Source organism: Natrix helvetica, assembly GCF_964273705.1.
Source record: "Natrix helvetica genome assembly, chromosome: 10".
Taxonomy (NCBI): Eukaryota; Metazoa; Chordata; class Lepidosauria; order Squamata; family Natricidae; genus Natrix; species Natrix helvetica.
The window spans coordinates 1,847,259-1,874,320 of NC_138561.1; the positions used below are offsets into that span (position 1 = coordinate 1,847,259).

General features: G+C 48.3%; 1 protein-coding gene across 3 annotated transcripts; it reads right to left on the reverse strand.

Annotated features, from left to right (window-relative positions):
- KATNB1 (katanin regulatory subunit B1) lies at positions 1–25,226 on the reverse strand. Of its 3 annotated transcripts, none has more exons than XM_081963003.1 (20): positions 25,088–25,226; positions 24,630–24,831; positions 24,251–24,381; positions 19,697–19,814; positions 17,707–17,807; positions 17,038–17,079; positions 16,410–16,493; positions 16,156–16,271; positions 10,472–10,543; positions 10,148–10,298; positions 9,667–9,854; positions 9,437–9,567; positions 8,917–8,967; positions 8,151–8,227; positions 5,263–5,382; positions 4,449–4,598; positions 3,696–3,772; positions 2,930–3,004; positions 1,550–1,666; positions 1–699 (listed from the first exon to the last, which is right to left on the reverse strand). In XM_081963003.1, the coding sequence occupies exons 2-20, from the start codon at positions 24,667–24,669 to the stop codon at positions 567–569; spliced, it is 1,974 nt and encodes a 657-aa protein (XP_081819129.1). In that variant the 5' UTR covers positions 24,670–24,831; positions 25,088–25,226; the 3' UTR covers positions 1–566. The 3 variants fall into 3 exon arrangements, with proteins under 3 accessions (XP_081819129.1, XP_081819131.1, XP_081819130.1); XM_081963005.1 differs by having other exon boundaries at positions 24,630–24,852; positions 25,088–25,177; XM_081963004.1 differs by lacking the exon at positions 25,088–25,226 and adding an exon at positions 24,946–25,085.
- Between the last annotated feature and the right edge of the window lie 1,836 nt (positions 25,227–27,062).

Below are 27,062 nucleotides of genomic sequence, written 5' to 3' on the forward strand. Positions count from 1 at the left end.
TTCCAGTTACAAACATTTAATAAAATGTGTCATAAGTTACAATTGTATGACCGGCTGGCTCCAGCAATGCACGGAAAGTCCATTCTCTTCCCCAGTCCTGAGAGACTTTCCTCCGGGGGGGGGGGGGGGGGGGAGCCAGCCACAGCTCCGTCTGCTACCAGAAAACCCTGGCTCAGGTCCTGCAGGTCGAAAAGCAAGCGGAAAGGCCCTGGTGCAGCCGCGTCATGGAGGATACCAGCAACCCTAGACTGGCCCCCCACAATTCGAGATGGTTGGAGAGCTGGACACAAGCCAGGAGTTGGCCACCATTGCTGGCAGGCAGGAAAAGGGTGTGAGGCAATGGGAGCCTTTTGGCCAGGAGGGATTCGGGCCGCGTGTCCTCTGCAATCTCCCCGAAGGCAGCAGCTGCACAGGTGCAGGAAGGTCAGTGGTGCCACAGCAGGGGAGTCTGCTTTGAAAGGTGTCCTGTAAGGCACTGGACTGGGTGCGGTGCAGAAGGCCGCCCCTGGCAGCATCTCCAGAGCTGGAGGGCAAAGCAGCAGGCAAGGGCAGCCTGGCCACAGCGGTCACTCGAGGACGGCCATCAGGAGGTGCAGCTCCCGGAAGGCACTGCCATGGCGGCCACTGAGGCCGGACCGATTCTTGATGAAAGCGCTGATGCTTTTCAGTTGTTTGTAGCACATGTGGCACTTCTGGAGCCTGGGCCAGGAAGAAAAGCAGCTGGCAAAAAAGGGCTGCCCCACTCTGGAGGGCTCCAATGTTATTTCACTTATTTTTATGATGCCCCCTCAGAGCAAAGAAAGAAAGAAGCAATGGCACCTACACCAGGAGACCAGGAAAAGGGTGTGGGTCTCTCTGCGTGTGGGGCCAGCAATGTCAGTTGACCCTACAGGTCCTGAAGCCAATCCCCCCTCACCCCAAAGGCCCTGCTCTGGGGCTAAACCCTCCGGTCAACTGGCAAACAGAAGGCTGAAGGCGAGGAGGAGACCCTGCCCACAGGAAGGCAGCCTTTATGGTGCTTGAACAGGTGATGAGGGAGCAAGGATTCCCCAAAGGCGAAAGGACAGGTGAGCAATTAAGCCATTTGGAACAGCTGGTCAAGCTTGATAGCCCTTCCTATCCCACTGTCTGGAAATTCCTCTTTTCTGAGTGAAGAGAACAGGCACCCGCTTCACACCAGGAATGCGAGGAAGAAACATTTCTTTCTTGGAACCTGGGAGGTAAGTTAGAGCCTCAAGGGGCAAAACAACCCAAAGGGGCTTTAGAAACTCACCTCGTCCTCTCTTGAGGCATGTCTTGGGAAAGAAGCTCTGGAAGTATCTGTTTTTTGAGTTGGGGGTGGGGTGGGGGGGGCAGGGAGCAAATAAGAACTTGACACCATCAGAAGCCTCTAATCAACCTTGGTAGAACAGATTTGGACCCCATTAGGTAAAAGTGGAACATGCATGTGCATTTCTAGCCTAAATCTGTGGAATTCGCTACGTGGTGCAGGATTCCTGAAGGTTCGTAGGATCCCAAGCCTGGTAGGAGAGAAAGGAAGGTCTGTTACCTCTCTTCTCGGGAGATGTCCACGCCCACCGATGGGGGGGCAGCAAGGATGTCCGTAATCAGGGGCAGAAACCTTTGCAGAATTAGCTTCAGGGACGCACAGCCGGTCTGAACGTAACTGGCACGAGAGAGAGAGAGAATTGGGGAGAAGAAAGGTTCAAAAGAGAGTTTCCTTTCAGTGTCTCCAGAGTATTGCCCAGGTCTTCCCTCAAGGGTTGTCCAGGGACTCCATGCTCAGCATCTTGACTGCAAACAGGAGACCCACCTGCTGTCCAGGGAGAGGACACGGAGCTTTTGACACTAAGAGAACAAACGCGATGGAGCTTCCTTGAAAGTTTTTAACAAATAGGGAAAACTGTGGAGTCCTTGGGGCTCCCTGACCTGGGTTGTCTGTAGGCAGATGTTTCACTACCAAACTAGGTAACATCATCAGTGTGAGTGAGTGGGGAGTTTGCTCCCTGATTATATACAATAGCTTGCCAGTACTCTGCCAGCATTGGAGTGTGTGTGGTTTTCCCCTTGGTAGATTGGTATAAATCTCTGCTTCTCTGGCTGTTGGCTGCTGGAGAAGGTTCTGGTCTCTCTGGTGTTCACTGAACTGTGGTGGTATGAGGATTGGAATGCAGTATTGCAGACTAATTCAGCTCACTGCCAGCAGTTCAATCCTGACCAGCCCTGTGAAGTTTGAGGGCTACTGCTATTTTGATTCCTTCCTAGCATTTTTAATTGCGTCTGTTGAAGGAAGGGAAGTCTGGTTTGTCTCTGTACTTACGACTGGTTTGTCTGAATGCCACACTTCCCATGTTTTTTCGACTTAGCTTGGTCTAAGATCTTACAGTTTCCCAGTCAAAACTTTGTAGGTATGAAGTAACCTGCACATTTGCATCCAGCATCAATCTGGAAAAAGGGCTCCTTGTAGCTGGGCATCTGCAAAAACTGCCTTAAAAATGATCTGGCATGATGTAATGAATTGTTATAATATAAATGATCCCAATATTTAGTATATCTTGTTGAATATATATATAGATTTGCAAAGGCCTGTGGGGGAGAGGAGGGCAAAGCCTCCTGATCTGGGGGAGAGGAAAGCTGTGGGGCAGAAAAGAGGCAATTAAAGGATTAGGCTCCTGTTGCAGGCAGAGGGACCAGCCCTTCCACTGTGAAGTGAAGGCGCCACATTTTATTTACGGGGATGATGTAAAGCTTCCCTGTGCTCAAGGCTGCCTCTCCTCTTGGCCCCCGAGCAGCCAGCCGGCCTTCCCACCGTTGCCTTAGGCAAGCGAGGCTGGTTAATCCCCGGGAGCCTGGCTTGGCCAGAGGCAGCCCTGACCCTTTAGCCACCGTAAGGAGGAGGAGCGTTTACAAAGCCCAAAGAAAAAGGTACCTTTCGTATTTGCTTTGCAGCAGCTTCTCTATTTGGGGCAAGACCACCGTGCAGAGATCCAGTTTCCACAGGGACCTGGGAAAAGGGGAGAGCTGAGGCTGCACCCATCCCTTCTGCCGTCCTCAGGCAAAGTCTCGGCTGAAGCAGAAGGTGGGATGTGGCAACCATTCAGCCGGCAGACGGTCTTCCCACCAGGAATGAAAGCCCGCAGTGGCTTCGAGAAGAGCATTCTGGGCCCTGAACCATCCAGGGGACCCAGTGGGGGTTCCGGACCCCGGCACAGCCGGTATACTCTCCACGGGGCTGGGTGCATGCACACGCCACCACCCTGCAACATCCAGCTGGCCAGCAGAGGTCGCGCAGGCACCGCACGCTGTGCACACTTGTGCAATGGGCTGGTTGCGTTATTAAACGGCCATGGAACGCGGGCAGGCGGGTGGGCCAAACAAGCCACCATACCGATACGGTGGCCGCTTCTCCCGGCTACTACCGGTACAGCCGCACTGGGCCATACCGGCCAGAACCCACCCCTAAGGGGGCCCTGTGTCGCTCCAGACAGGACCAAGGTGAATATTGGGGTTCCCGTGGGATCCAGAGCATGTTACATGCCAAGGGAGCAATCACATGTCTCTCTGCACCGGCTCATCCTCTGGGACCTCCGGGGTTTGCAGGCGGTGAATGAAAAGAACTCCGATCCAGGCCTCAGCACCCAACCAGCCCAACCAAGACTCTCCCTCCTGCAGAGGAAACGCAGGCAGACACTTACGCCTTTTGGTTCACGATGTTGAGAAGGTCAACCACCACCGAGAGGTCGTTGATGGCCACAGCAGAGTCCACTGAAGTCTGAGGAGAAACCAGAGTGGCAGAATAGGATTATGGCAAGGGGCCTCAGGAGGTTGGTGGCAGGTGGGAACAGAGAGCAGTGGTTGGACTCCAGAGGTTGAACTACAAGTCCCAGCATCCCTCGCCCTCTAATGGATTTGCTTCTAGAGATGAACAGCATCTATTTGGCCAAGCAGACGGTGAAGTTGTGGGGTTCTTGCTGCTCTCTGAGCCTGGCTGTTTTGTTGGAAACATTTCATTGTCAAACCAGGTAACATCAGCGCCGAGAGAGAATGGGATTTGCTCTTGGCTCAAATAAATGAGAGTATTTTGTAGACAAAATGAGAACAAACCCCTCTCTCCTCTAGCACTGATGCTGTTGCCTAATTTGGTAATGAAACATCTGCAAGAAAAGAGCCAAGTTCAGAAAACACCAAGGACCCCCCAGTTCAACCCTGAGCTACAGAGGCTCTTTGGTTGAAAAGGAAAGTTGGTCACTTGCAGGACGATATTCTGCTCTTTTGGGCAGGAGGGACTCACCGGGGGCTGCGACTGAGGCAGGAAGGCCAAGCTGAGTCCCTCCCACAAGCCATTTCCCAAATTCCTATGGAGCACCAGACCAGAGACGATACTTGTCTCCTACGTAGGTCAGAAAAGCCAAAACCACCCAGCCTCAGACCCATCCTTCCAAGCTTACCTTGATGTCCCCCGTGCTCCACACAGCTCTCACGGTGTCCAAATTCTTATGGCGGCTGGTCAGCACCACACACATGGTCTCATGGCCCTTCCGGATCTGGGACATGGCCTCCTCGTCTACAATCTCCACCAGGCCCTGGTTCTTCATGGCCTGCAAGAACAGAGGCAAAAGGGAAATACAACAAGGCAGGTGGAGGCCTGCAAAGGACTTCCCACCCCAACCGTCGTAACCGACAGATGCATCCTACTTGGCCTCCCCTGTTGCCTTTGGAGCTGTGGAACGAAGCAAATAGTGAGGACTCTGCCAAGGGACACAGGGAAAAAAAACCCCTGTTCTGTTACCTGGAAGGGAGGTGTGTGCGTGCGTGTGTGTTGCAAAATAGGACAAATTGGTCATGTGCTGCCTCCTGGTGGACTATACACTGTTTTAACCACCACCACCACCAGCTCCTCCTCCTCCTCCTCTGCCGCCGCCGGTGGAAGGGACCTTAGAGGTCTTCTAGGCCAACCCTCTGCTCAGGCAGGAGAACCTATACCTTTTCAGGCAAATGGCTGTACATTCTCTTCTTGAAAACTTCTGGAGGGGAAACTATTCCCCTGATTAATCATCATCCTCACTACCAGGAAATTCCTCCTTTTTTCTAGGTTGGACCATCCATTGCTTTCTAAATATTAATATTTTACATTTATCTTACTGTTAATAGTTTACTGTTTACACCCTAAAGACTGTTCGGCCTTTCGTCCAATCAAAACTGCTCCCTCACTTGGCTGCTGAGCGGCTATTGCTTCCCTTTTTGGGCAAGCAAGAAACATACCGGCAGGAAGTCAGAGGCCTTCAGCCCAATGGGCTCATTCCTGGCAGCTGGAATCACCAAGGGCTCCACCCGCGGTATTGGGGTTGAGGCAGCTACAGGCTGCCTCTGAGGAGGGTCTGTCTGTAGGAGGGAAGGACAGGACAGTCACACAGGTTTCCAGGGCAAAGAGAGAGAGGGGGGGGGAGAGGGAGAGAAGGGGAGGGGAAGGGAGGGAGAGAGATGCTGTCCTCGTGCTCCCCCATTGCTCGAAAGCCTAATCAGGCCCTTGGGCCAAAGAGGGCTGCAGGCACAAGCTTTCTCTCCTGCCTTTCATCCCACTCAGGACTGGCCAGCTCAAAGCCTGAAAGGAGCCCCTCCTTTGCTCTCCCCACATGCAGGAGGTGGAGGGAGGCAGCCTCCACCCCCCAAGGTGGAGGCGGAACTGGAAGGTATTAGATGGTTCCGCCCCAAGCGCCTGATGGAACCGGATAGGTTCCAGACGGAACTTGGGCCACCTCCTGTGGACCTGACCCGCCCCCGAGTAGAGGACCTGGTGGTCGCATGGAATAGTGCGGCCACCGGGGCCCTAGACCGGGTGGCGCCTTTGCGGCCTCTCCTGCGGCGAAGAACCACCCTGGCACCTTGGTTTACCGAGGAGCTAAGGGTGATGAAACGCCACAAGAGACGCCTAGAGAGTCGTTGGAGATCCTCCCGTTCCGAATTTGACCGAGCACAGGCACGAGCCTATTTGAAGACGTACCTTGTGGCACTAAGAGCGGCCAAACGTCAACATTGCGCTGCTCTTATTGCGTCTGCAGATAACCGCCCTGCCGCCCTGTTTCGGGTGACCCGTTCCCTCTTGTTTGAGAGACCACGGGAAGCCCCTTTACAGGGCAGAGCAGAGGAGTTTGGGAATTATCTACAGGACAAAGTCGCTCAAATCCGGATGGGATGGACCCCTTTCAGTGGTTCAGTAGAGACGCCCGTTGCGAGTCTTGAGGGACCGCTTTGGGAGGAGTTTGACTCGGTTGCCATCGAGGATTTGGACAGGTTGCGTGGACGTCTGCGACCCACCACATGTTTATTGGACCCGTGTCCCTCCTGGCTTGTACTGGCATCCTGGGAGGTCACGCGTGACTGGCTCCTGGGCCTGGTGAACGCCTCGTTGGGTGAGGGGTCTCTACCGGCCGCCTTGAAAGAGGCGGTGGTGAGGCCCCTGCTCAAGAAGCCTTCCCTGGACCCAACGGACCTAGTCAATTATCGTCCAGTCTCCAACCTTCCTTTTTTAGCGAAGGTTGTAGAGAGTGTGGTAGCACAGCAGTTCCCACGTCACCTGGAGGAAAATGATTATCTAGACCCGCGCCAGTCCGGCTTCCGACCCGGGCACAGCACAGAGACGGCCTTGGTCGCATTGGTTGATGATCTCTGGAGGGCCAGAGATAGGGGTTGTTCCTCTATCCTGGTCCTATTAGATCTCTCGGCGGCGTTCGATACCATCGACCATGGTATCCTGTTGCACCGGCTAGAGGGGCTGGGAGTCAGGGGCACCGTTTTACGGTGGTTTGGCTCCTACCTCTCTGGTCGGACGCAACGTGTGTTGACAGGGGAGCAGAGTTCGACCCGGAGGCCACTCACATGTGGAGTGCCACAGGGATCGGTGCTCTCGCCTCTCCTGTTCAACACATATATGAAACCGCTGGGCGAGATCATCCGTGGTTTTGGAGTGGGATATCATCTGTATGCTGATGATACTCAGCTATACATTTCCACTCCGAACCACCCCAATGAGGCCGTCGAAATGATGTCCCGGTGTCTGGAGGCCGTACGGGTCTGGATGGATGGCAACCGACTAAAACTCAACCCTTCCAAGACGGAGTGGCTGTGGCTTCCGGCCTCCCGGTTCAACCAGGTGCTTCCATCTCTGGCCATCGGGGGCGTCCAACTAGCCCCCATGGAACAGGTGCGCAATTTGGGCGTCCTCCTGGATACCCGGCTGTCCATGGATAACCATGTAACAGCCGTGGCAAGGGGGGCGTTCCATCAGGTTCGCCTGATGCGCCAATTGCGCCCCTTATTGGACCGGGATGCCCTACGCACAGTCACCCATGCGCTAGTGACGTCTCGCCTGGATTACTGCAATGCTCTCTACATGGGGCTTCCTTTGAGATGCACTCGGAGACTACAATTGGTCCAGAACGCGGCCGCGCGGGTGATTATGGGGAGGACTAGATACTCCCCTGTAACACCTCTCCTGCGCGAGCTGCACTGGCTGCCTGTGGTCTACCGAGTGCGTTTCAAGGTTTTGATTATGATCTTTAAAGCGCTCCATGGCACAGGGCCTAGTTACATGCAGGATCGCATCCTGCCCCACACATCCCTACAACCAATTCGCTCACACAGAGAGGGACTTCTCCGGGTGCCGTCCGCCAAACAGTGCCGGGGGGCGACACCCAGGAGCAGAGCCTTCTCTGTGATGGGCCCAGCCCTATGGAATGACCTCCCCCGTGACATCAGGATGATTTCCGATCTCCGCTCCTTCCGTGTACAGCTGAAGACCCACCTCTTTCAATTATCCGGCCTGGCTCAATCGCAATCGTAATTTTCCCTTTCCTCCAAACTGTTTTTTAAATTGTTCTTAAATATTAATTTTATTGGGTTTTTACAATTGGGGTATTTTAAAGTAGATTTTTAACTGTCTATTGATGTAACTTGCTTCCTCCTCCGTGTATGTACGTGTGCTGTATATGTATGTACGTTTGGTGTTGTTATATATGTTTCATGTTATATGCTCCATTGTACGCCGCCCCGAGTCCTACTTGGAAAGGGAGCGGCTAATAAATCCAAATTTATTATTATTATATTATTAAGGAGGAGCCCTGATCCGGAGAGGCAGGTGGGAAGGCACTTACCCTCTCCTGGCCTGGCAATGGGGGCGTGGCGTCTGCTGCTTGACCAGCCCGCGAGGCTTCTTTCGCAGGTGCCGCCTCTGGGGAGAGGGAGAAGGGGAGGGGTCTCTTGGAAGAGGGGAAACAAAAACCCTAACCAAAGCAAGGCTGCTGAGCAGGAGGTCGGCACAAGCGTCTTGGACTTCCTGACGCTTACAAAGGTGCTGCATAAAAAGTCGCGTGACGAAAGTCCGTAAACTGCTGCACTGCCTGATAACAGCAGGTGAGGAGTTTCCATTCGGCCCAATTCTTGAGTATTTCCTCACAGAGCACAGGGGCCTTGTGGAGTTCAGTCCCACAAAACAGAGCAATGGTCCCTGGGGGTGAGTAGCTTCCGAGGGAGAGGCAACTGACCCCTGGAGCAAAATCCCAGAGAAGAGGCAGCCATCTAGGGCTGCAGCTGGGGAGGCCAGATAACACACATACACACACCCTGGGCAGGAGCATCTGGGTAGGGGGCTTCCCTGAGACCCCCACTGCTCCCAGGAATCTCTGAAGGCCGAGCTACCGAGGGAGGCCTCTGCTCCCCTTTGCCCTGAGCTGACTCCCCTTTGGCCGTCTTGGGAGCAAAGAACCAAACTGTCCACTATCCTGAATACCCCCCTATTCTTTTCATTGACTGCAAGGAATCCCACAGGTTAATCCCACAGCCCCACCCAGAGTCCCCCTTGGCCGCTTACAAACACCCAAAGAGGCGCCAGGGAAGCCTCTCTGGACGCTGGGAACTCACCGTCTTCTGGAGGGGCAGGAAAAGGCTCGCTCTTGCTGGGGGGAGTCCGTGCTACAAAGACAGATGAAAGCCTAACTTCAACTGAAACTTTTTCTCCTTTTTGTGAGGTTACAAAAGAAACGGCATCATTCTAGATTTCTGCAGCTTGACTCCAAAGCGACGGCCCTGCGCTCCCTAGTAACTCTTCCCACCTCCAGGTCGCCAGAAAGACTCCGGGCACAAGGAGCTGAGCAATACAAGCTCCAACCCATCCCTGGTTCTACCTCCCAACAGGGCATTCAGGGGAAGATCCACCTGGGAACTCAGATGGGATGATCTCTCCAGCCACCTGAATAACTGCTGGGTCGGCTCTTTCGTAGCAACCTGGAGACACAAGATGCCCCTTGGAAGCTTCGGGGGGGGGGGGGGGAGCTTAGCAAAGCAGCTATGGCTTCCTGGAACAGGCATTCTTCATAAAGCTGAGGCTGCACACGCCGGAACCTCAAGCCAAAGCAATCCAGGAATGTGAAGCCCAACTCACTGATGGAGTTCTTTGGCTGGAATATCTCTTTGTAATCCTCCAAGTTCTGGATCTCTGCAGTGGATTCCCTTTCTTCCTTGTCATCCTCGCTGCTCGGACTGCGCCGCTCGCTCTCTGAGTTGTGTTTCACTCTGAGGGATGAGAGGCAGCGACAGGGACCAGGAAGCTGAGCCTCCCCCACCCAGCAGCCCACTGCTCACCCGCCCTCCTGAAAGGCCCGCCCCCCTCACCTCTGGGGCTTGCTGCAGGTGGTGGTTGGCCTTTCATAGATCCGCCGTAGAGAGGAGCCCAGAGATGGTGGCGGACTCAGGGGTTTGTCATCTCTGATCAGCCCATGGAGCCCAGACCCACATTTTGTGATTCTGCTGAGGTCCACAACATAGGAGGAGACGGTGCTTTGGGTAAAAGAAACGCCAATCTAATGGAAAGAACTCACAATCTTAGAATCTTAGGTGTTTGCAAGCACCATCTAGAAAAAGATTCTGGCTGCACCAGGTTGGCTGCCCTACCTCAAAGATACCTGGAGAACAGGGCTATGAGTTTGCCAGGCTTGCCACAAGAGGGGAGGGAAGCTGCCTGGCAAGCCACAAGTGGGGAGAGGGGGAGAGCCCCACCATTCCTGCCTCGGCCCCCTTGAAGCCCTGGAGAGCAGCAGAACAACTGGTGCCAGCCATCAGCCAAGAAATCTGACTCTGACATTCCTCCACTCACCAACTGATTGTTACAGATAGACAAATCAGCCACTTTGCCCCAATTCACCAAGACCACCTCAAAGCAGCGCTCGGGCTCCCAGCCATACACTCGCAGGGCATCCTGGCTGCCAGCATATAAGCAGCAGCCATCAGGGTTGAAAAGCACGCACCTGCAAAGGGGAGTGGGGGTGGGGAGAGAGAGAAAGGCAACAAGAAGAGTTTGCCATTCCACCTGACACAGACCCCAAATTCGAAGGAAAGCCTGAAATTGGCCAGCTGAAGCCCTGGATGGGTGGAAACAACCCACTGCCATTCCTGCAGACAAACACCTGTTGCCTCTTACCTGACAGGCGTGGCCTCTTCCTCAATGCAGCTCACTGTCTGGAACTTCTCCAAGTCCCAGAATCTGACTGTCCTACACGAAAACAAAAAAGCAAAGACAATGGAAGTGAAAACTCTCTCCAAACCCACCTTCTTTGCTTCTAGCCACAACCAACTGCCCAGCTCTGACTTCCTTTTACATCTCATTTCTCTATTTCTGGCCACTTGCTCAAATCCCTAAAGTGAGGAACGCTGACCCACCTCTCCTTAAACAGGTTTCCAGCATCTAAAGGAGCAAGAACAATCTCTAAGCTTCAGGGTGAACTGTGAAAGAGCATGGGCTTTTTGGGTGGGGGTTTCAAACAGCTTTTGCCTTTTCTCTTGCCAAGTAAACTTCTGCATTCTCCTATCAACATCCCGGAATGTTTTGCCCAAGTTTCTATTCCTCTTTCAAATGATACCAATACTTAAAAAAGACGCAATTTTGGAAGAATGGCAGAAAGGTATTAACAACTTTGTTTGGGCAGGAAAGAAACCGAGAATAAAACTTAAAATAATGCAAGACATACGTGAAAGAGGAGGCTTAAAAATGCCTAACTTAAAATTATACTATGAAGCAGCAGTTTTAACAATTAGCGATTGGATTAACCAACAGAGGATAGAATATTGAATATTGAGGGTTATGATTTGGTATATGGCTGGCATGCTTATTTAATATATGACAAGAATTATTTAATATATGACAAGATCTTTAAAAGTCCTATTTTAAGGAATGCTTTACTGGAAATAATATCAATATAGGCTAAATGACAAGATACCTATGTGGGGGGTGCCCAGACACGCTATAGAGAACATAAGTATAGAACAAAAACAAGATGTAACTACATATGCAGAACTCCTTAGTATGGATAGAGGTGCACTGCAGTTGAAATCTTTGAATGCATTAAGAGACGAAAGGGTAATTCAAACCTGGTTCCAGTATGGTCAGTTACAGGCTGGATGGAAAAAAGACCAGAAATCTGGTATTATCCAAAATGAGGATAACTTGATAAAACAAATTAGGGACCAGGGTCAAATGCACATAAAAAGGTTGTATAATGTATTGATAGAAATAGACTCAGAAACAGAATTAGTTAAAGATTGTATGATAAAATGGGCACAAAATTTTGAAGAACCAATAATGATGGAAACACAGGAAGAGATTTGGTTAAGAAATGTAAAATTCACACAAGCCCAGAACTTGAGAGAGAATTTATACAAGATGTTCTACAGATGGCATTTAGATCCAAAAAGGTTAGCCTGTATGTATCCGAACCTACAATCTAAATGTTGGAGATGCGATTGTGCTGGTGCCACGTACTACCATATTTGTTGGACTTGTAAAAAAGTTAAAGCATTTTGGATAAAAATATGGTGGGTTATTCAAAATATTTTGAAAAAGAGGATAAAGTTCACACCCCAGTTGTTTTTGTTAGGCATAGTTTCAGACTGTACTGTCATAGAGACTAATCTGATTTTGAACTTAACGACGGCAGCAAGATTGTTGGTGGCGCAATAGTGGAAGAAGGAAGAGTTGCCCACTATCCAAGAATGGACGTTAAAAGTAGTAAACTTAGCAGAGATGGCCAAAATCTCAGCGTATCTGAAGGACCACTCGGATGAGAAGTACAAGCTGGACTGGAGAAGATGGATTGACTATATTCAAAACAAATACCGGACTAAAAAATTTCAGTTAGCTTATGAATGAAGGCATAAGGAACGCTACAATTTATTCAAAGTTAGTTTAATAAAGGGGGAGTTAAAGCACAAGAATAGTAACATGTTAAAATTAGTTAGCTTATGTTAGCGTATGGTTGTTAAATGTTTATATCCTGTATTTTGCTCTGGGAGGGTGGGAAGAGGGGAGGGTAAGGGGGGGGGGTGATAATTGTAAAATTTATTAAAAAGTTTTAATAAAAAAAAACATCCCGGAGTATGCTTCATTTTTTAATCCAGGCTAATATTTCCTAATGAAAGAATCTTTGAGGAAGATTATAAGGATCTCTGGCTTTTAAAAAAAACATTACCCTATGTATGTATCTATGTATATATGACCATCAGGAAATATGAAATAGTATGTCCGAATATACTGCTAGGAAATCAGGAAAACGTATCTGGAGTGAAACCTTTGGTTTTGAGTCAGAGAAAGAAGATAGCAGCTACTGTCTAAGAAATGAAGCCTAAGATTTCATGATACAAATGCTTTGGAAAATGTAGAATCAGCAAAAGAAATTGACTTAAATACTTAGGATATTTCTACAGTTTAATCCTGTTTAATGGCCAATCTAGGAAACAAAAATAATAAAGTCGTAGCCAAGTTACACAACTCAAGAGGAAAGCCAGTAAGTGGCAAAAGTGGGCAGAAGACGAGACTTCTAGGGCACACAACCCTGGAGAAGACCCTGGAGAAGACCCCGGAGAAGACCCTGGAGAAGAGCAGCAGGCTAAAAAAACATGGGAAGCTTTGCTGCCAGCTCTCCCAACAATCGCTTGGCATGCATTGGGGCCCACGGGGGGAAAGAACCACCACCTCTTCTACAGCAGGAAGAAGACACTTTGCTGGGTCTGAGTCAAGAAGTAGCCAGACAGCTGATCCTGGATACTTTAGGGCAGGGGTCCCCCAATGCCCAGGCCGTGGCCCACTACCAGGCCTTGAGCCGTTCTGAACCGGGGCACAGAAGTGCTGGGCAGGTGCTCCACTTGTGCGAGCACATGCGCTCCGCTTATGGAAATGGAGCTGTGTGTGCACGTTTGCCCACCACTCACAAGGAACCATGGCCCCCACAGCCCACTGTTCTGCAAAGCTGGAAAGGTTGGGGAACTCTGCTTTAGGGGACCCCAACCCACCGGGAAAGATTTTACACACAGACAACTTAACAGGCCAGGCAACATCAATGCCTCTGTTTATGCCACAGTTATTGAATCCTGAGAGCTGAGAAAGTCCTGAGGGATTCTAAATTTTCACGGGAGAGAGGGAGGAAGGAAGGGCAGCAGATGCAGAAATGCTTGGTTTGAGCACAAATAGGAGACCAGCTCCAGGAGCAAGTACATCCTCTCTCAGGAGCTTCATGGAGGCTTCAACACTATGGAAAACATTACGGGGACCTCAGGGGGCAAATCCTGAGTTCCTTCTGAAGCACCAGCTTTCAGGCTGGTGAAAAAAAGGCTTCCCTAAAAGCAGGAACATCTTCCACGCACAACATCAACAATTCAAAGCCTGAAGGAGCAGCCAACGTCACGACGATACGACGTGTGGTCTCAACACTCTGAGACCGCCGTTGATACTTTTGCTGCTGGACGGTTCATTTGGACCTAAACCGTCCTACAAAGATGGTGATCAGGAAGACGAAGCCTTGCTAGTCTCAGGGGCAACGCAAAGTCCCTGATGGACCCAAGGGAAGTTCTTCAAGCCGGCAGTAAATAGGCAGCCCCAGGCTGATGAAGTTGGGATGGCTCCGGAAGGAAGGAAGTGAAAAGCGAAAGTGAGTCCATCTGGTGAGGTATTTTTTCTATTTTGAGAAAGACTGCCCAAAGATTTTTTTTAAAAAAGCCAAATTAAATCCTTAAGCAAAAGAATTAAGCAACGAAATTAACCTATATTGGATTGCTCTGGAAAGCTTTTTTTTTCTTTGTAACTATACTTTGTGGATTGAAGTGCTCGCAACGTTTTTTGTTTCTCCTCTTAAAGTAATGGATTAATTTTTCTTCTTCTGTTTTTTGTTACTTTATTTTTTGACTTTTGGATTAAAACCTTCCTTTTTATTTTAACAATTCTTCTTATTACTTGTTATTAAATTTCATTAAAGAACTTTGTTTCCTTTAAGCCAGAGATAAATATTAGAAAGTGAAAGGTAGCAACACTGCCACTCGGAGGTCAGAGGCTGGAGTTTTTGAAACAACATATTTCTTCTCTTTTCCTCTTTGATCTTACTGACTTTGTAGCTGGAGGGTTTGCAATTTGTTTACAGAAACTGATAAAGAGCCAAGGGCACGAATTGTTTACGCAGGTGCTCTTTGAGAACTATTTTGGCAGGGGAGAGAAAGGAAAAAAAAACAGAACCCTTCTCCTTTGAAGAGCATGAAAGAACTTGTGTTTAAATCAATCTAAAATAAAAAAATAAAAGAGGCCTGGGAGGCTAGAGCTGCAGTGGTTATTAGTTTTTCTTTTTCCTCCTCCTTTTTTGGAAACATGGTTCAATACTCAGATGAGGAAACTTTAAAATGCCAAAATATCTTGGCCGGAATTCAAAATCTACTGGAAGGATATGGGAGAATTGAGAAGTTGGAAAAACTAGTGTTCCTCACAGCAAAAGATGGAGGGGTTGGAGCCCCAAAAATTAAAGGGGAGAATGAAGATACAGAAGATAAAGACAAGACAATAGATGAGTTTATTAATGGAGCAAATGTGGGTGAAAGTGGAAAGAAGGGAATATGGAAAAGGGAATTTGACGAACTGGAGCTCTACCTCAGATTCCAAGATACAGAAGAAGAAAAAAGAGAAATGATGATGGATTTAAGAAGAAATTTTTTTTCAGAAGCACGATTAACAACCAAAGACAAGCTAATTTTAATAGCAGATGGGGGGGGGCAACGAGATTACCTGAGAGATCCTTCAAGCAACAAAGTGCAGAGAGAAGTCTATAAAAACCTTATAAAGGACATAAAAAGACTGACACCACAATTGGCAAGAGAGATAATATGACTGCTTTGTTACTGGAAAGATACAGGTTGACAATGAAAGTTGATAATAAAAAAAGTTAATTTTGGTGATCAATAAGTAGAAATTTAGTACTTTTTAAATGGTTTTAGATTGTTATTAAATGTTTATTCGTTAACAAATAATTAATTATAATAACAATAATGAAATGATAATAGATACAGCTTAATGATATATACATGTACTGGCAAACTAGTAAAAAATCTGAATATAAATTGCAAATTGCGATCTGGGAAAAAGACCTATAAATTTTATTAACCAATTTTTATTCAGATCTTGTCATAAAGGTGTAATGTTTTTGGGGTTTGACAAGAGGAGGTTGGATATAAATAGTAAATGATTTTTAGCCAACTATAATAACAACAAAGGAATGTCAATGGATATTGTTTAATAATATATATATGCTCTGGTTTTGGCAAAAGAAACTTGGATACAAACTCTAAACAGCGAATTGAAAAAAAAAGGAAAAAGAAGGTTTAGAATCTTTATTAATTGACTTTTACTTAGAACATGTCATAAAGGCGTAATATTATTGGAGGATTTTTGAAATAGCTAATGGACGCCATTATGTGGTTGTGTCTTTAAGTATGAATGATTTGAGGTAAAAGCACGTTCAAATAATTGTAGTCAAATGAGAATTGTGGTACATTGATAGTAAGATATACAAAGATTTTTGATTTAAAGTGCATAATCTAATATGAACTATAAGTAATGACTGTGGAAGAAATGCACGAAAGTTATCTGTAACCAATCGACACGCTTTCTACAAGATGTAATGAAGGATGATTATTTTTTTGTGTTTTTGTTTAATTAAAATTAAAAAAAACTTCTAAAAAAAGCATTCAAAGCCTGCAGGCCAACCATGAGCCCTCGTGACCTATTCTAACAAGCCCTCGGCAAATCTCCCCCCTCAAGACAGCATCTCCAGCCCCAGCCAGAGCTGACTTTACCTGTCGGAGCTCCCTGAGGCCAAAAGGTACTCATTGGGGTGGAATTCAATGACGTTGACTGGTCCCGTGTGTCCCGTGAACTCAAACATGATCTTTCCAGCCGCCAGGTCCCACAACTAGGCAGGGAAAGAACCACAAGAGCTTTTCTTGCCACAGTGCTTGCAAATTTCACACCCACCAGCTGAGCTGCTCAATGGCTCAGGCTGCCATCCAAGGGAGCGGGGAGAGAGGAGGAGGCTGCAGGGACCACCTACCTTCACCGTGTGATCATCAGAGGAAGAGGCCAGCCATTTCCCATCCGGACTGAAGCGGAGGCAGCGAACGGCTCCTGTGTGGCCCTGCAGAAGGAAATGGGATTTGCATCCGGCCCTTCCTTCAAGGCAACATTCAAAGTATCTGCTTCTCCCATCTTTAGACAATGGCAGCCAATGAGGGAGAGGCTGGGCTGAGAAGGAAGGTCTTGGCCAAAGTCATCCCCTAGGATGACACACCCAGAGAAATTCCAGGTAGTGGTGAGCTAAGGCAGCAAAGGAGAGCGAAGGAGGGGAGACCCCGCATGATACCCTGGACATCCCAGGGCAAGGTCTGCGAAAGGACGGCTTCCCTTGCCTCTCCTGCCCCCTCCCTCCCCCGGCCTCTGGATTTCATGGCAGGCTAAATAGGGGAAACATCACGAAAAACAGAATGGCTGCTAAGTGTAATTAAAACGGAATGCTTTATCTTACAGGAAAATGGATTGGTAGTTTGTTTTCTCTTTATGAGAAGACAAGTATATTGATCATTCCTGATTCATAAAGCTTTCCAAATTGTCCCAGGAAATGCTACGCATTGCACAAGGGAGTTTCAGGGTATCAGGTGAAATAGAGGCATTTTTCTTCTTACCTTGTACCTGAAGACGCAACTTTTTTTTCTTACATCCCAAAGCTGCGTGAAAGAAAAAACGGTGTTTCTTTTTAAAAGAAGGAAACATTTAATTGTCCTAATCAATCCAGGTTTGTCTTAAGACGTCCTGATTTCTGACTTGGGACTGAGCAACTGTTTCAGAGCACGGAGCTAGTAAAATGTGAAAGGGATATTTGGCACATTCTAAGAAGTATCTCTCTGTTTTTCATGGAACTTCTTCTGCATGCCTCTCCTCCTCCTCCTCCTGAGGTTTGTAATGGTGCACAGATCTGGCTGTAGCTTCTACAAGTGGATGCCTGTCACCAAGTTGGAGGAAAAGTATCTTTGTTCAGGGTTACCCAGAACAATGTTCATCTCTTTCAGATCTCTGGGCGCTTTTGAAAAGCAGCAAAACTCTTCCCCATCTTTAGTTCCTGAAGAAATGCAGACTCCAAAAGGATGACCAAGACATGGGCCAGAATTAAGAAGTGGCAAAAACACACATTCAAAAACAAGAACTCCAAGCAGCTATTTGACTACACTGACTACTAATTCGTTTAATCTGCTTCTGCCCGTCACAACATTCATCATCCTTCCACAAGACAAGGGAGAGGGGAGGGAGAGGGAGGGAGAGAATGAGAGAGAGGGGGAGAGAGGGATTGGCCTTACCTTAATATTGGTGTCCATGGAGCCTGAAGCTACAAAGCCTCCGTAAGGATGGAAATCGAGGCTGCAAATATTTGCTTTATGGCCCATTAATGTGCGGAGGACTGAAGAGGAAATTTAGGGAAAGAAAATTATGATTTAAAGAGACATTATTCTGCCAGTGATAAAATGCATGCCGGACAGCATGGCTGGTATAATTTTGTGTTTTATTTAGTTAAGTTTTCTTTGTGAAATTGTTTATCATAAAGTTGAATCAAAATGTGGCTTCTTAAAGGTGAATCGGTCAGATGAGGATCATTTTTCTATAACAGAAGAAATCAATAGAGAAGGATATGAAACCTGTACAAACTCGTCACAGGAGGCCACATATTGTGTGCAAAATGGAACTGAAGGCCAGGCAAACACATTCTACTTCCTAGAATAGATGAATGATAAAAACGTGCAGCTGCAACTTCTCAATCAACCGACGAGTCAAACTTAGCAGGCAACAGTCAAGGACTGAAAGGATTTTACAGGGGTGGGAAAACTGCCGGTGGCAGAAGCCGTTCTCCTCCGCAAGGCTCTCTCTCCCATCAGCGTGGAGGTAAATCGTAAGGAGACCAAGGCCACTTCAGCTGCTGGTGGCTGCGACTGACTTTCCAGATGCTTGTAAGCAATGCCAACTTTTGCACTCAGCAGGAGCAAAACTTCTGCCTAGGCAGCCTTTGCCCACGCCCAGAAAAAGACTGGGGGAGAAGGGTGGAAGAGAAACTGGAGGGAAGCCAGGCTGGTGGGAAAAACCTTCCCTGACTCCACAGCATCTTTTTCAGTGCTTGTTTCTACACACACACACACACACACACACACACACACACACACACACACAGGGCTGCTTCCTCCACAGGCTGAGCGAGTAGGTGATCCGGTGATGCCTGCTGCTTTTGGGATGCAATTGACCAACATAGCAGAGTTATCTTTTTATTTCAAAACATAATGAAGTTCTGGGTTCTTCAACACCTTTTATGAGATCATTTTAGGACATCATTTTTTTCCCCATTTTCTAATTCTTTTTCAAATAGTTCTTGCTATAGCTGCAATATCTATATGATTGCACATTTATATACAGTTTTATACTTAGCCATGGCTTATAGGTGAAACGTAGAGTCAGAAAAGATCCGATGTCCCAAGAAACCACCCTACAGGCCAGAGTCCTTTCTGCATTCTTTGAAATATCACCTGCTCTTTTAAGGCGGCCACAGAATCATGTTTTCCTAATTAAGCCTGGCTCTCATTATGGGACTGATGCTAGCAAGGCATTTTCATGCTTTCTGAAAAGTGGTACCCTGCCGATATTACACATAAGCATATAAAATGGCAAGGCATTTAAAATGCGATGATTGCTGAATTGTGTGTCTGCATTATGCATATTTATCAAATGAGATCCCAATCTATGTACTGTATAACTTTTCTCTGTTGTTTGAAGGAGAACCAGTTATGCTAATGACAGCCCTTTTAACTAAGACTTAATTTTAAATAAGCCCACCAATCAGTTTTTCAATAAGTATCTATGTGCAATGGAAAACCTGAGGGCCATGTGCATTTTTGCTTTTCCTGTTATGATTCCTTAAGGCAGGGGTGTCCAAACTTGGGAACTTTAAGACTTGTGGACTTCAACTCCCAGAATTCCCCAGCCTGGGGAATTCTGGGAGTTGAAGTCCACAAGTCTTAAAGTTCCCAAGTTTGGACACCCCTGCCTTAAGGCAAAGCTACTGTGTGGCCAGAAAGGAAATCTGTGGCTCAAAACTCCTTATCATTCTCTGTGGCCCCCATGGGAGAATCCAGGGAGACCCAGTTCTCATTCAGAACAGACCAACGTCAACTACAGACTTTTAACTGAAAAAGACGAAAGAAGTAAAGTGCCCTGGAAACCCTCAGGGCAAAACTTAAGATCTCTGGCTTCCTTTCTGTAGGCCGGCTAGACGAGGGAAGGTGCCAGAAGGTCTTTCAAACCTACTTTTGGCTGCTTCCAAGTCCCAGATCCGAATGGAGCCCGACTGAGATCCTGCCACAATGAGCTCTTCATTTGTATTAATCTTCACGCTCTCCACAGGCGTCGTGTGACCGGTTAGACTCTGATCAAGATGAAAAAAACACAAGAGTCAGCCAACTGAAGGGAGGGGTGCTAGCCACAATTAAGTTGGTCATGAAATAAGGATCTGAGCAGTAGCAGCACATGACGTTTTTTTGTGGTAGGCTTCCTTTTGTCTTTTGGTGCAAGACAGGTCAAAATTATGCAAACATGTCAATTTGCTAGTCTTAGTAAATAATAAGCACCTTCCTGATTTTGTGTGTGGAAAAGTTTAAAGGATGACTGCAAAACAAATTACTTTGTTTTTTTCCTATTTGACCAGCTGCTATTTCTGCTTCTGAATTCTCTTCCTAGAAAGGCAGAATCTCTCTGACTGCGCTGTTAAAAAGAGCATCTATGGATGTGCAGCTCCAGGGACATCTGGGGTAGCCAGGAGACAAAATGTCGACCAATGGAAAGTAGTTCCATTTCTTTGACCCAGAAGGGAATATGGGGTTGGGTGCCGTGCTGACATATAGAGTGGATGTAGAAAGTCTATACACCCTTTGCTAAAATGCTGAAGAAGATGCAGAGGTATTCCAACAATGAACCAAAGCATACCTCCAAATCAACAAAAGAATGGCTTCCCAGAAGGAGACAAAATTTTGGAATGGCCCAGCCGGAGCCTGGATCTGAATCCAACTGAAAATCTGTGGGATGATCTGAAGAGGGCTCACAATTTGGAGGGCATCTCCTATGCAGATTTGGGATGCTTTTGTAAGGAAGAGTGGGCAAAGATCCCCAAATGAAGATGTCCCATGCTCATAGGTTCCTACCCCAGAAGACTGAATGCTGTCATAAAATCAAAAGCTGCTTCAGCAAAGTATTAGTTTAAGGGTTTAGTTTAGAGGCACGCTAAATCAGCAAAACTTAGTGGATGCCTCTCTTTTCTTCCAGCAAAGTGTTTGGTTAAATTTTCCAAAAATCTGTTGAAGCAGCCCGTAAAACAAACCACCATCTTGTGGTTTACCAGAAGTATAACGTAAGTTTTTGGGAATTTCCCCTTTTCTGTTTTAAACCAAGTAATGGTTATACCTGAAGACACTTGTAAGTGGATCATAAGCTTCCTAACAGACAGGAAGCAGCAAGTGAAGCCAGGCAAAATCACATCAGATACCTGCACCATTAGCACAGGAGCCCCCCCCCCCGGGACTGTGTGCTCTCTCTCTCTCCACTTCTCTTCTCTCTCTATATGAATGGCTGCATCTCAAACGATCCAACTGTTCAACTACTGAAGTTTGCAGATGACACAACAGTGATCGGTCTCATTCGAGACAACGATGAAACCGCATACAGATGGGAGGTTGAACAACTAGCCTCATGGTGCGACCAGAACAATCTGGAACTGAACACACTCAAACAGTAGAAATGGTGGTAGACTTTAGGAGAAACCCTTCCACACTACCACTTCTTACAATACTAGACAACGCAGTATCAACAGTAGAGACCTTCAAATTTCTAGGTTCTATCATATCTCAAGACCTAAAATGGACACCTAACATCCAAAACATCATCAAAAAAGCACAACAAAGAATGTTCTTTCTCAGGAAGCTCAAACTGCCCAAGGAGCTGCTGATTCTGTTCTACAGTGGGATTATTGAGTCTGTCACCTGCACCTCCATAACTGTCTGGCTTGGCTCTGCAACCCAACAAGACAGACACGGACTTCGGAGGGTAATCAGAACTGCAGAAAAAACAATGGCTACCAACCTGCCTTCCATTGAGGACCTGTACACACTGCACGAGTCAAAAAGAGGGCTGTGAAAATATCTACAGACCCCTCAAATCCTGGACATAAATTGTTTCAACTACCCTCAAAATGACATTATAGAGCACTGCACACCAAGACAACTAGACACAAGAAGAGTTTTTCCCCAAACGCCATCACTCTGCTAAACAAATAATTCCCTCTCCACTGTCAAACTATTCACTAAGGCTGCATTACTATTACTCTTAAGTCTTCTCATCGTTCCTATCACCCATCTCCTCCCACTTATGACTGCAGGACTGTCACTTTGTGGCTTGTATCCTTACGATTTATATTGATATTGATTGTTTCCTGATTGCTTATTTGTACCCTGTGACTCTCATTAAGTGTTGAACCTTATGATTCGTGACGAATGTATCTTTTCTTTTATGTACACTGAGAGCATCTGCATCAGACAAATTCCTTGTGTGTCCAATCACACTTGGCCAATAAAGAATTCAATTCAATTCTGCTATGTTTTGTGTCTGTGTGTGAAAGAGAGCCAAATCAGTGCAATGAGGTGTTGAACCAGAATCCAGGAGACTGTGAGTTCTCGTCTTGCTTTAGATATATCATGGATCAATCACCGTCTTAGCACTAGAAAGAAGGCAATAGCAAAGCTACTGCCAGAAATCGTGCCTAGGAAACTACATGGACTTTGTAGTTGCCAAGAGTCAAGACTAGTTTGAAAACAAACACACACACACTTCTGTGAAATTGGGCAGCTCCGCAAGTTACCTTCTTTCTTAATGAGTGTTAAAATAAAAAGGGAGGGATCCTTGTGTCTTTTTTTCCTAATAAAATTTAACTTTGTTTACCTCTTATGAAATTGGCTCATCTCCCACTGGAGAAGGAAAGAAAATCTGAATCCTCTGGCCAGCACATTTTAATAGCTAGGAGGTTGCATTATAATTAGTTCGTTGTCTCCATTTTAACTTTTTTGGTGATTAAAGGCAGTACAAGTTGTTAGCAACTTCCTTCACCCACAGCCTTTTGGGGGCGGGGGGGGGAGATTGTGGGTGGAAGCAGGAACTCCCATGCCACTGAACAAGTGAGGCCTGGGGCAAGTGCTGGAACTCCTTGAGGGCTTTTGGGAAAAGGGGGGTTGAGACCCTCTGCTTTTCACCTTACAGATTCAACCGTTCTGCTGTGGGGATCTAGTGCAAATCAAACAGCAGCTAATAATTATTTTGGCCAAGAACTTTCAGTTAGGAAAACTGATAGAAAAACTTGATGATAAAAAACATTGCTGTGGATGGTAATCTAAACGTGAATTCTTTAAGATATACTATATTTTTCGCACTATAAGGCTCACTCCACTCCCCAAAGTGGGTGGAAATGTCTGTGCGTCTTATAGAGTGAATATTGCACTGGGGAGAGGGGGGTTGCTGCAGGGGCGGTGAACACCAGGCAACACTTGAGCCATAGGTGCCGAGCAGCTGATTGGCGGTTGACTCGGCTTCCTGGAATATCGCCAATCAGCTACTCTAGGCCTATCACTGCCACCATCGATTGTCTCCAATTGGCGGTGGCGATCGGCAGTGAACATGGTGAATAGCGGGCGGTGGCAGTGATCCCCGCTGCCCAGAACAGCTGATCGGCGGTATTCCGGGAGGTCGATCCAACCATCAATCAGCTACTTGGCAGCGAAGGCTCCAGTGCTCCCCGGCAGAGGCAGCAGACATGGATGAGGCAGGCTGTTTGTTGCAAGGATGCTAGCCAGATGGATGCTGGGAGGCAGAGGCAGATTTTTTTTTCTTGTTTTTCTCCTCTAAAGCTAATGGGCATCTTATAGTCCGGAGCGTCTTATAGTGTGAAAAATTCGCCCATTGTTGAAAAGATGGTAAGTCAGCCAAGACAAACAAAACATTAATATTGTTAGCCAAAAGGGGCAGCAGAATAATTTCTTTCTTAGAGCAGTGACAAAAACCTGTGTAGGGTCACTTTCTCCCCTCAAATAATGTAGCCCTTGGTTTGTCAAGTTTGTTTCTTCACTTCACAACTCATGCACTGAGCGCTTCACAGAATCACCTGGTACAAATCCCTTCCTAAAATAAACAAAGTCTACACAATAATAATGGATGGTCAGTGGTTGAGAGGCTTCAAGCTCCAGCCAAGAGAAGGCAGAACTTCCCTCTTGGATCCACTACAGAACTCTCCCACCTAAGGTGACATTCCAAGATTCGCAAGAGAACCTGAGGCTGATCAGGTGCAGAAATACATGGCTTCCGCCCAGGCTTTAGATCTCTGCATGACATGGGCCAAGGCAGGGAAGTCCGTATCCTTGGCATGGGGATCACTCAGGTCAAGGTCTCCCCCAGGCTGCTTTCCTTTGGATACTACAGAGGAAAGGACAGGGGACCACCAGGGAGGATGCTATGCTCTCACCCTTTAAAAAAGACACAGGACTTCCTGTTCCAAGGACCACCTGGCTACCACTCAGCCCCCCAACAGTCAAAAGCGTCTCAGGAATGGCATGGCAATATCAGTACCAGGAAGAGTCTTGGTGTGCATTTGTGGGAATTCCACTGGGGCAGAATCAGGCAGCATAATATTCCAACAGCACAATCTGTGTATGTCTACCAAGTACATTTCTTTTCCCCTTTATAGACTACAGGAGTATAGGATGGGGGGGACGGGGGGACAAAGGCACCATCTCTTCCATCATCACAAAGAAGGTCACCAGATCTTACCATGATGCAGTTGGGCTTGTTAACTGACCAGATATTCACTCGACAGTCATCGCCACCCGTGGCCAGGAGCCGGCCTGAACTTTTGCCCAGGACCAGGGAAGAGACGTTGCTGCTGTGGGCCATGATCTCCTCTGGGGGGAAAGGAAGGGGTTAGCTTCTTCCGCCACCAAGAGCTTCTCCCATCCTGGGGGAAGCTGGAACTGGGGCTTCCAGGCAAAGGAAGAGCCGCTTCCAGCCGCAGCGGCAGCCAGTGGCCTCCGCTGACCGCCCTGCTCGACCTCCGGGATGACCCCTCCGGCCTGCCCGCCCGCCCCTTCCCCCTCCCTTCCAGCCATCTTCCGGGGAGGCCGAGATGGGGCGAAGCGGGGACTCCACTCACGCAGCTTCCAGGCCGTCTTGGTGGCGACGGCGGCCGCCATGGCCGCTTCCCCGTCCTGACCGGGGCCTCGTCCGGCAGCGCGGGGGCTCAGCCCCCCAGGGCCTCGGCTCCCGCTTCCGAGAGGGCGGCGGCGGCGGCTTCGTCAGCGGGGAACCCTCCGTGGCGGCGCCTCCCTCTCCCGTCCAGGCGCGCGGAGGCGGCTCTGCAGGCGGGAGGAGACCGGCTGAAAGGGAAGCCCGGCTCAGCCTCGGCCGCTGAGGAGAGACCGGGCCTTCCTTGGGGGCCTCCCTCCCTCCCTCCGTGGCTGCGGCCTGACCTCCGCCCTCGGCTCGGGCCGCCTGGGCATCTGGTGGCGGGGAGTTCCGAGGACCGGCGCGGCAACCCTCGGAGAGCTGAGGCCGGGAAACCCCCCGCCGCCTCCGATCCAGCCGGGCCCCGCGAGCCGCTTGAAGACCCACCTGGCGCAGCGGCGGCGCTTTTGCGGGGAAGGGCTCCGGGCGCCCTCGGCGCATCCCGCGCCCCGATTGGCCGCTGCCGGACAACCGACGCCCTGGCAACAGACAGCGCACCCAGAGGCCCCTCCCGGGGACGCCTATCTGGCTCTCTCTTTGGCTTGCAGACGTGCCAATCAAAGCGAGGGCCGCCCTTGCCGGAGACGTTGACCAATCGCTACGAGATTGAAGAGCGCGAGAAAGGCTGCGCTTCCCGCAGACTTAAGAAAAGTAAGAGTCGCCCAGGAGCAGCGTCGCGGCTTCTGCGGAGGGCGGGGCTGTGGGCGGAAGCGCCTAGAGGAGGCGGGGCTTGACCGAGCAGTCGTTTCCTGACGTTGAGTCGCTCGGAGCCGCCGGAAGGAAACCGGCCGGATTGATTGATTCCGTTAAGCGCGTGTTAGGCAACGCAGATACGCCTAAACAGGATTCTGGATACATCAGGGGTGTCCAAACCTGGCAACTTTAAGACTTGTGGAATTCAACTCCCAGAATTCCCCAGCCAGCTCTGCAGGGGGTGAAATTGGGGACGATGCTTCATCCTTCTGGGTCAATTTCAACAAAAGGTGCCCAATAAATCTTGTGGAAAGCAGCTGGACGGCTAGGCTCCTCCTCTGGAGCTGCCCTCTCCAGCCAGGGGTGCCTCTGGAGAGGCTGCTTCTGGTTCCCTAATACTGAGATTCGGAACCTTTTCTGATGGCTCCATCTCCAGCAAATGCTCCAGTGGCCCAAACATTATTTATTGAACTTCTACTCTTCCCATCTTACTGAGGCAATGGTTTTGAAAGCTGTTAAAAAACTGGATGCTGGAGATTATACTGAATAAATAAAAGGTTTTTTTAATTGACATTTTATGATTTTTATTTTTACAATGTATGTTTGTTGGGACTCCAGTTAATGGCAGCAGATGGGAAAACAAAAAAGTGGGAATGCTATGTATTTAACTGGTTTTATATGTTTTGGTTTTTGATTTTATTGCATGCTACCCAGAATCACTTTGTGTCAGGTGCAGGTCCATATAAATTTTAATAAATGCGTAAATATAGCCCAACAATTTAACTGAGTTGCAGCAGTAAACTCTAGGTGGAGCCTGTCGTCTCTTAATTTCATTATCACAGGAGAGGCTTTAAAAAACATTTTGGAGACCCACTGAACAAAGTCAGCATAAATTGGGAGTTGCAGAAGAAACTAGAAAGGAACATGTACAGATAGTCCTGCTCACTGACTGTTTTGGTGACTGTTCAAAGTTAACGCAACTTTAAATTTTTGTCAAGTTTAGATGACCTTTGGTCTCAAGAATTCTAAGCCCCTCAAAACTTTGCCACCAATCTTGCATTTAAGATGCAATATTGCCAGCCTTCGAAGGCCCCGTGATTGCCATTTGCATTTTCATCTGCAGCAAGCAATATAAACGAAGTAAAATCACAAGTTGCAATTATATGATCGTCTGTGTTGCTTTGTTTCTATTTGCCGCGAGGTGCTAAATCTTTCCATGCCCCACCACCGTCACAGCTGAAGAAGCTTCCTGGATGGGGCCACTGGAATAGCAAGGGCGCTTTATATGCCGCTTCACGGGGCTGGAAGCGCTAAGCGGGTTAAAGAGTCCGCGTGTTGCCCCCAGCAGCCCCGTCTGCCCTCACCCTTCTTCCCACGGGTCTTTGCAGGGGCCCGGCCTCCCTTCTCAACCGCCGCCTCAGCTGAGCGTTGCGGGGCCGCCAGAAGACGCACTCGAGGCCTCCAGAGGGCGCTCACACCTGTTTTCGGACCGTCCGTCATCTCGCCAGCCGACGCGAGCAACTCAGTGGCGCGAATGACGTAAAGCCACCCAAACGCTCCGCGCGGGTCGGGAAAACAATTTACCCGGAAGCCAAGAAGACAATCGAGGTGAGCCCGTCTACATTATCGATCGTCTCTAGTGCCCGTGGGAGGGAGGGGCCTCCGGAGC

What these genes read in the sequence shown, in the direction of transcription:
- KATNB1 (XM_081963003.1), bottom strand. Translation starts at nt 24,669, where the DNA reads ATGGCGGCCGCCGTCGCCACCAAGACGGCCTGGAAGCTGC. An exon ending in ACAAGCCCAACTGCATCATG is followed by an intron (nt 19,815 to 24,250) that starts GTAAGATCTGGT and finishes CATCTTGATCAG; the next exon opens with AGTCTAACCGGTCACACGAC. An exon ending in CCATGGACACCAATATTAAG is followed by an intron (nt 17,080 to 17,706) that starts GTAAGGCCAATC and finishes TCTTTCACGCAG; the next exon opens with CTTTGGGATGTAAGAAAAAA.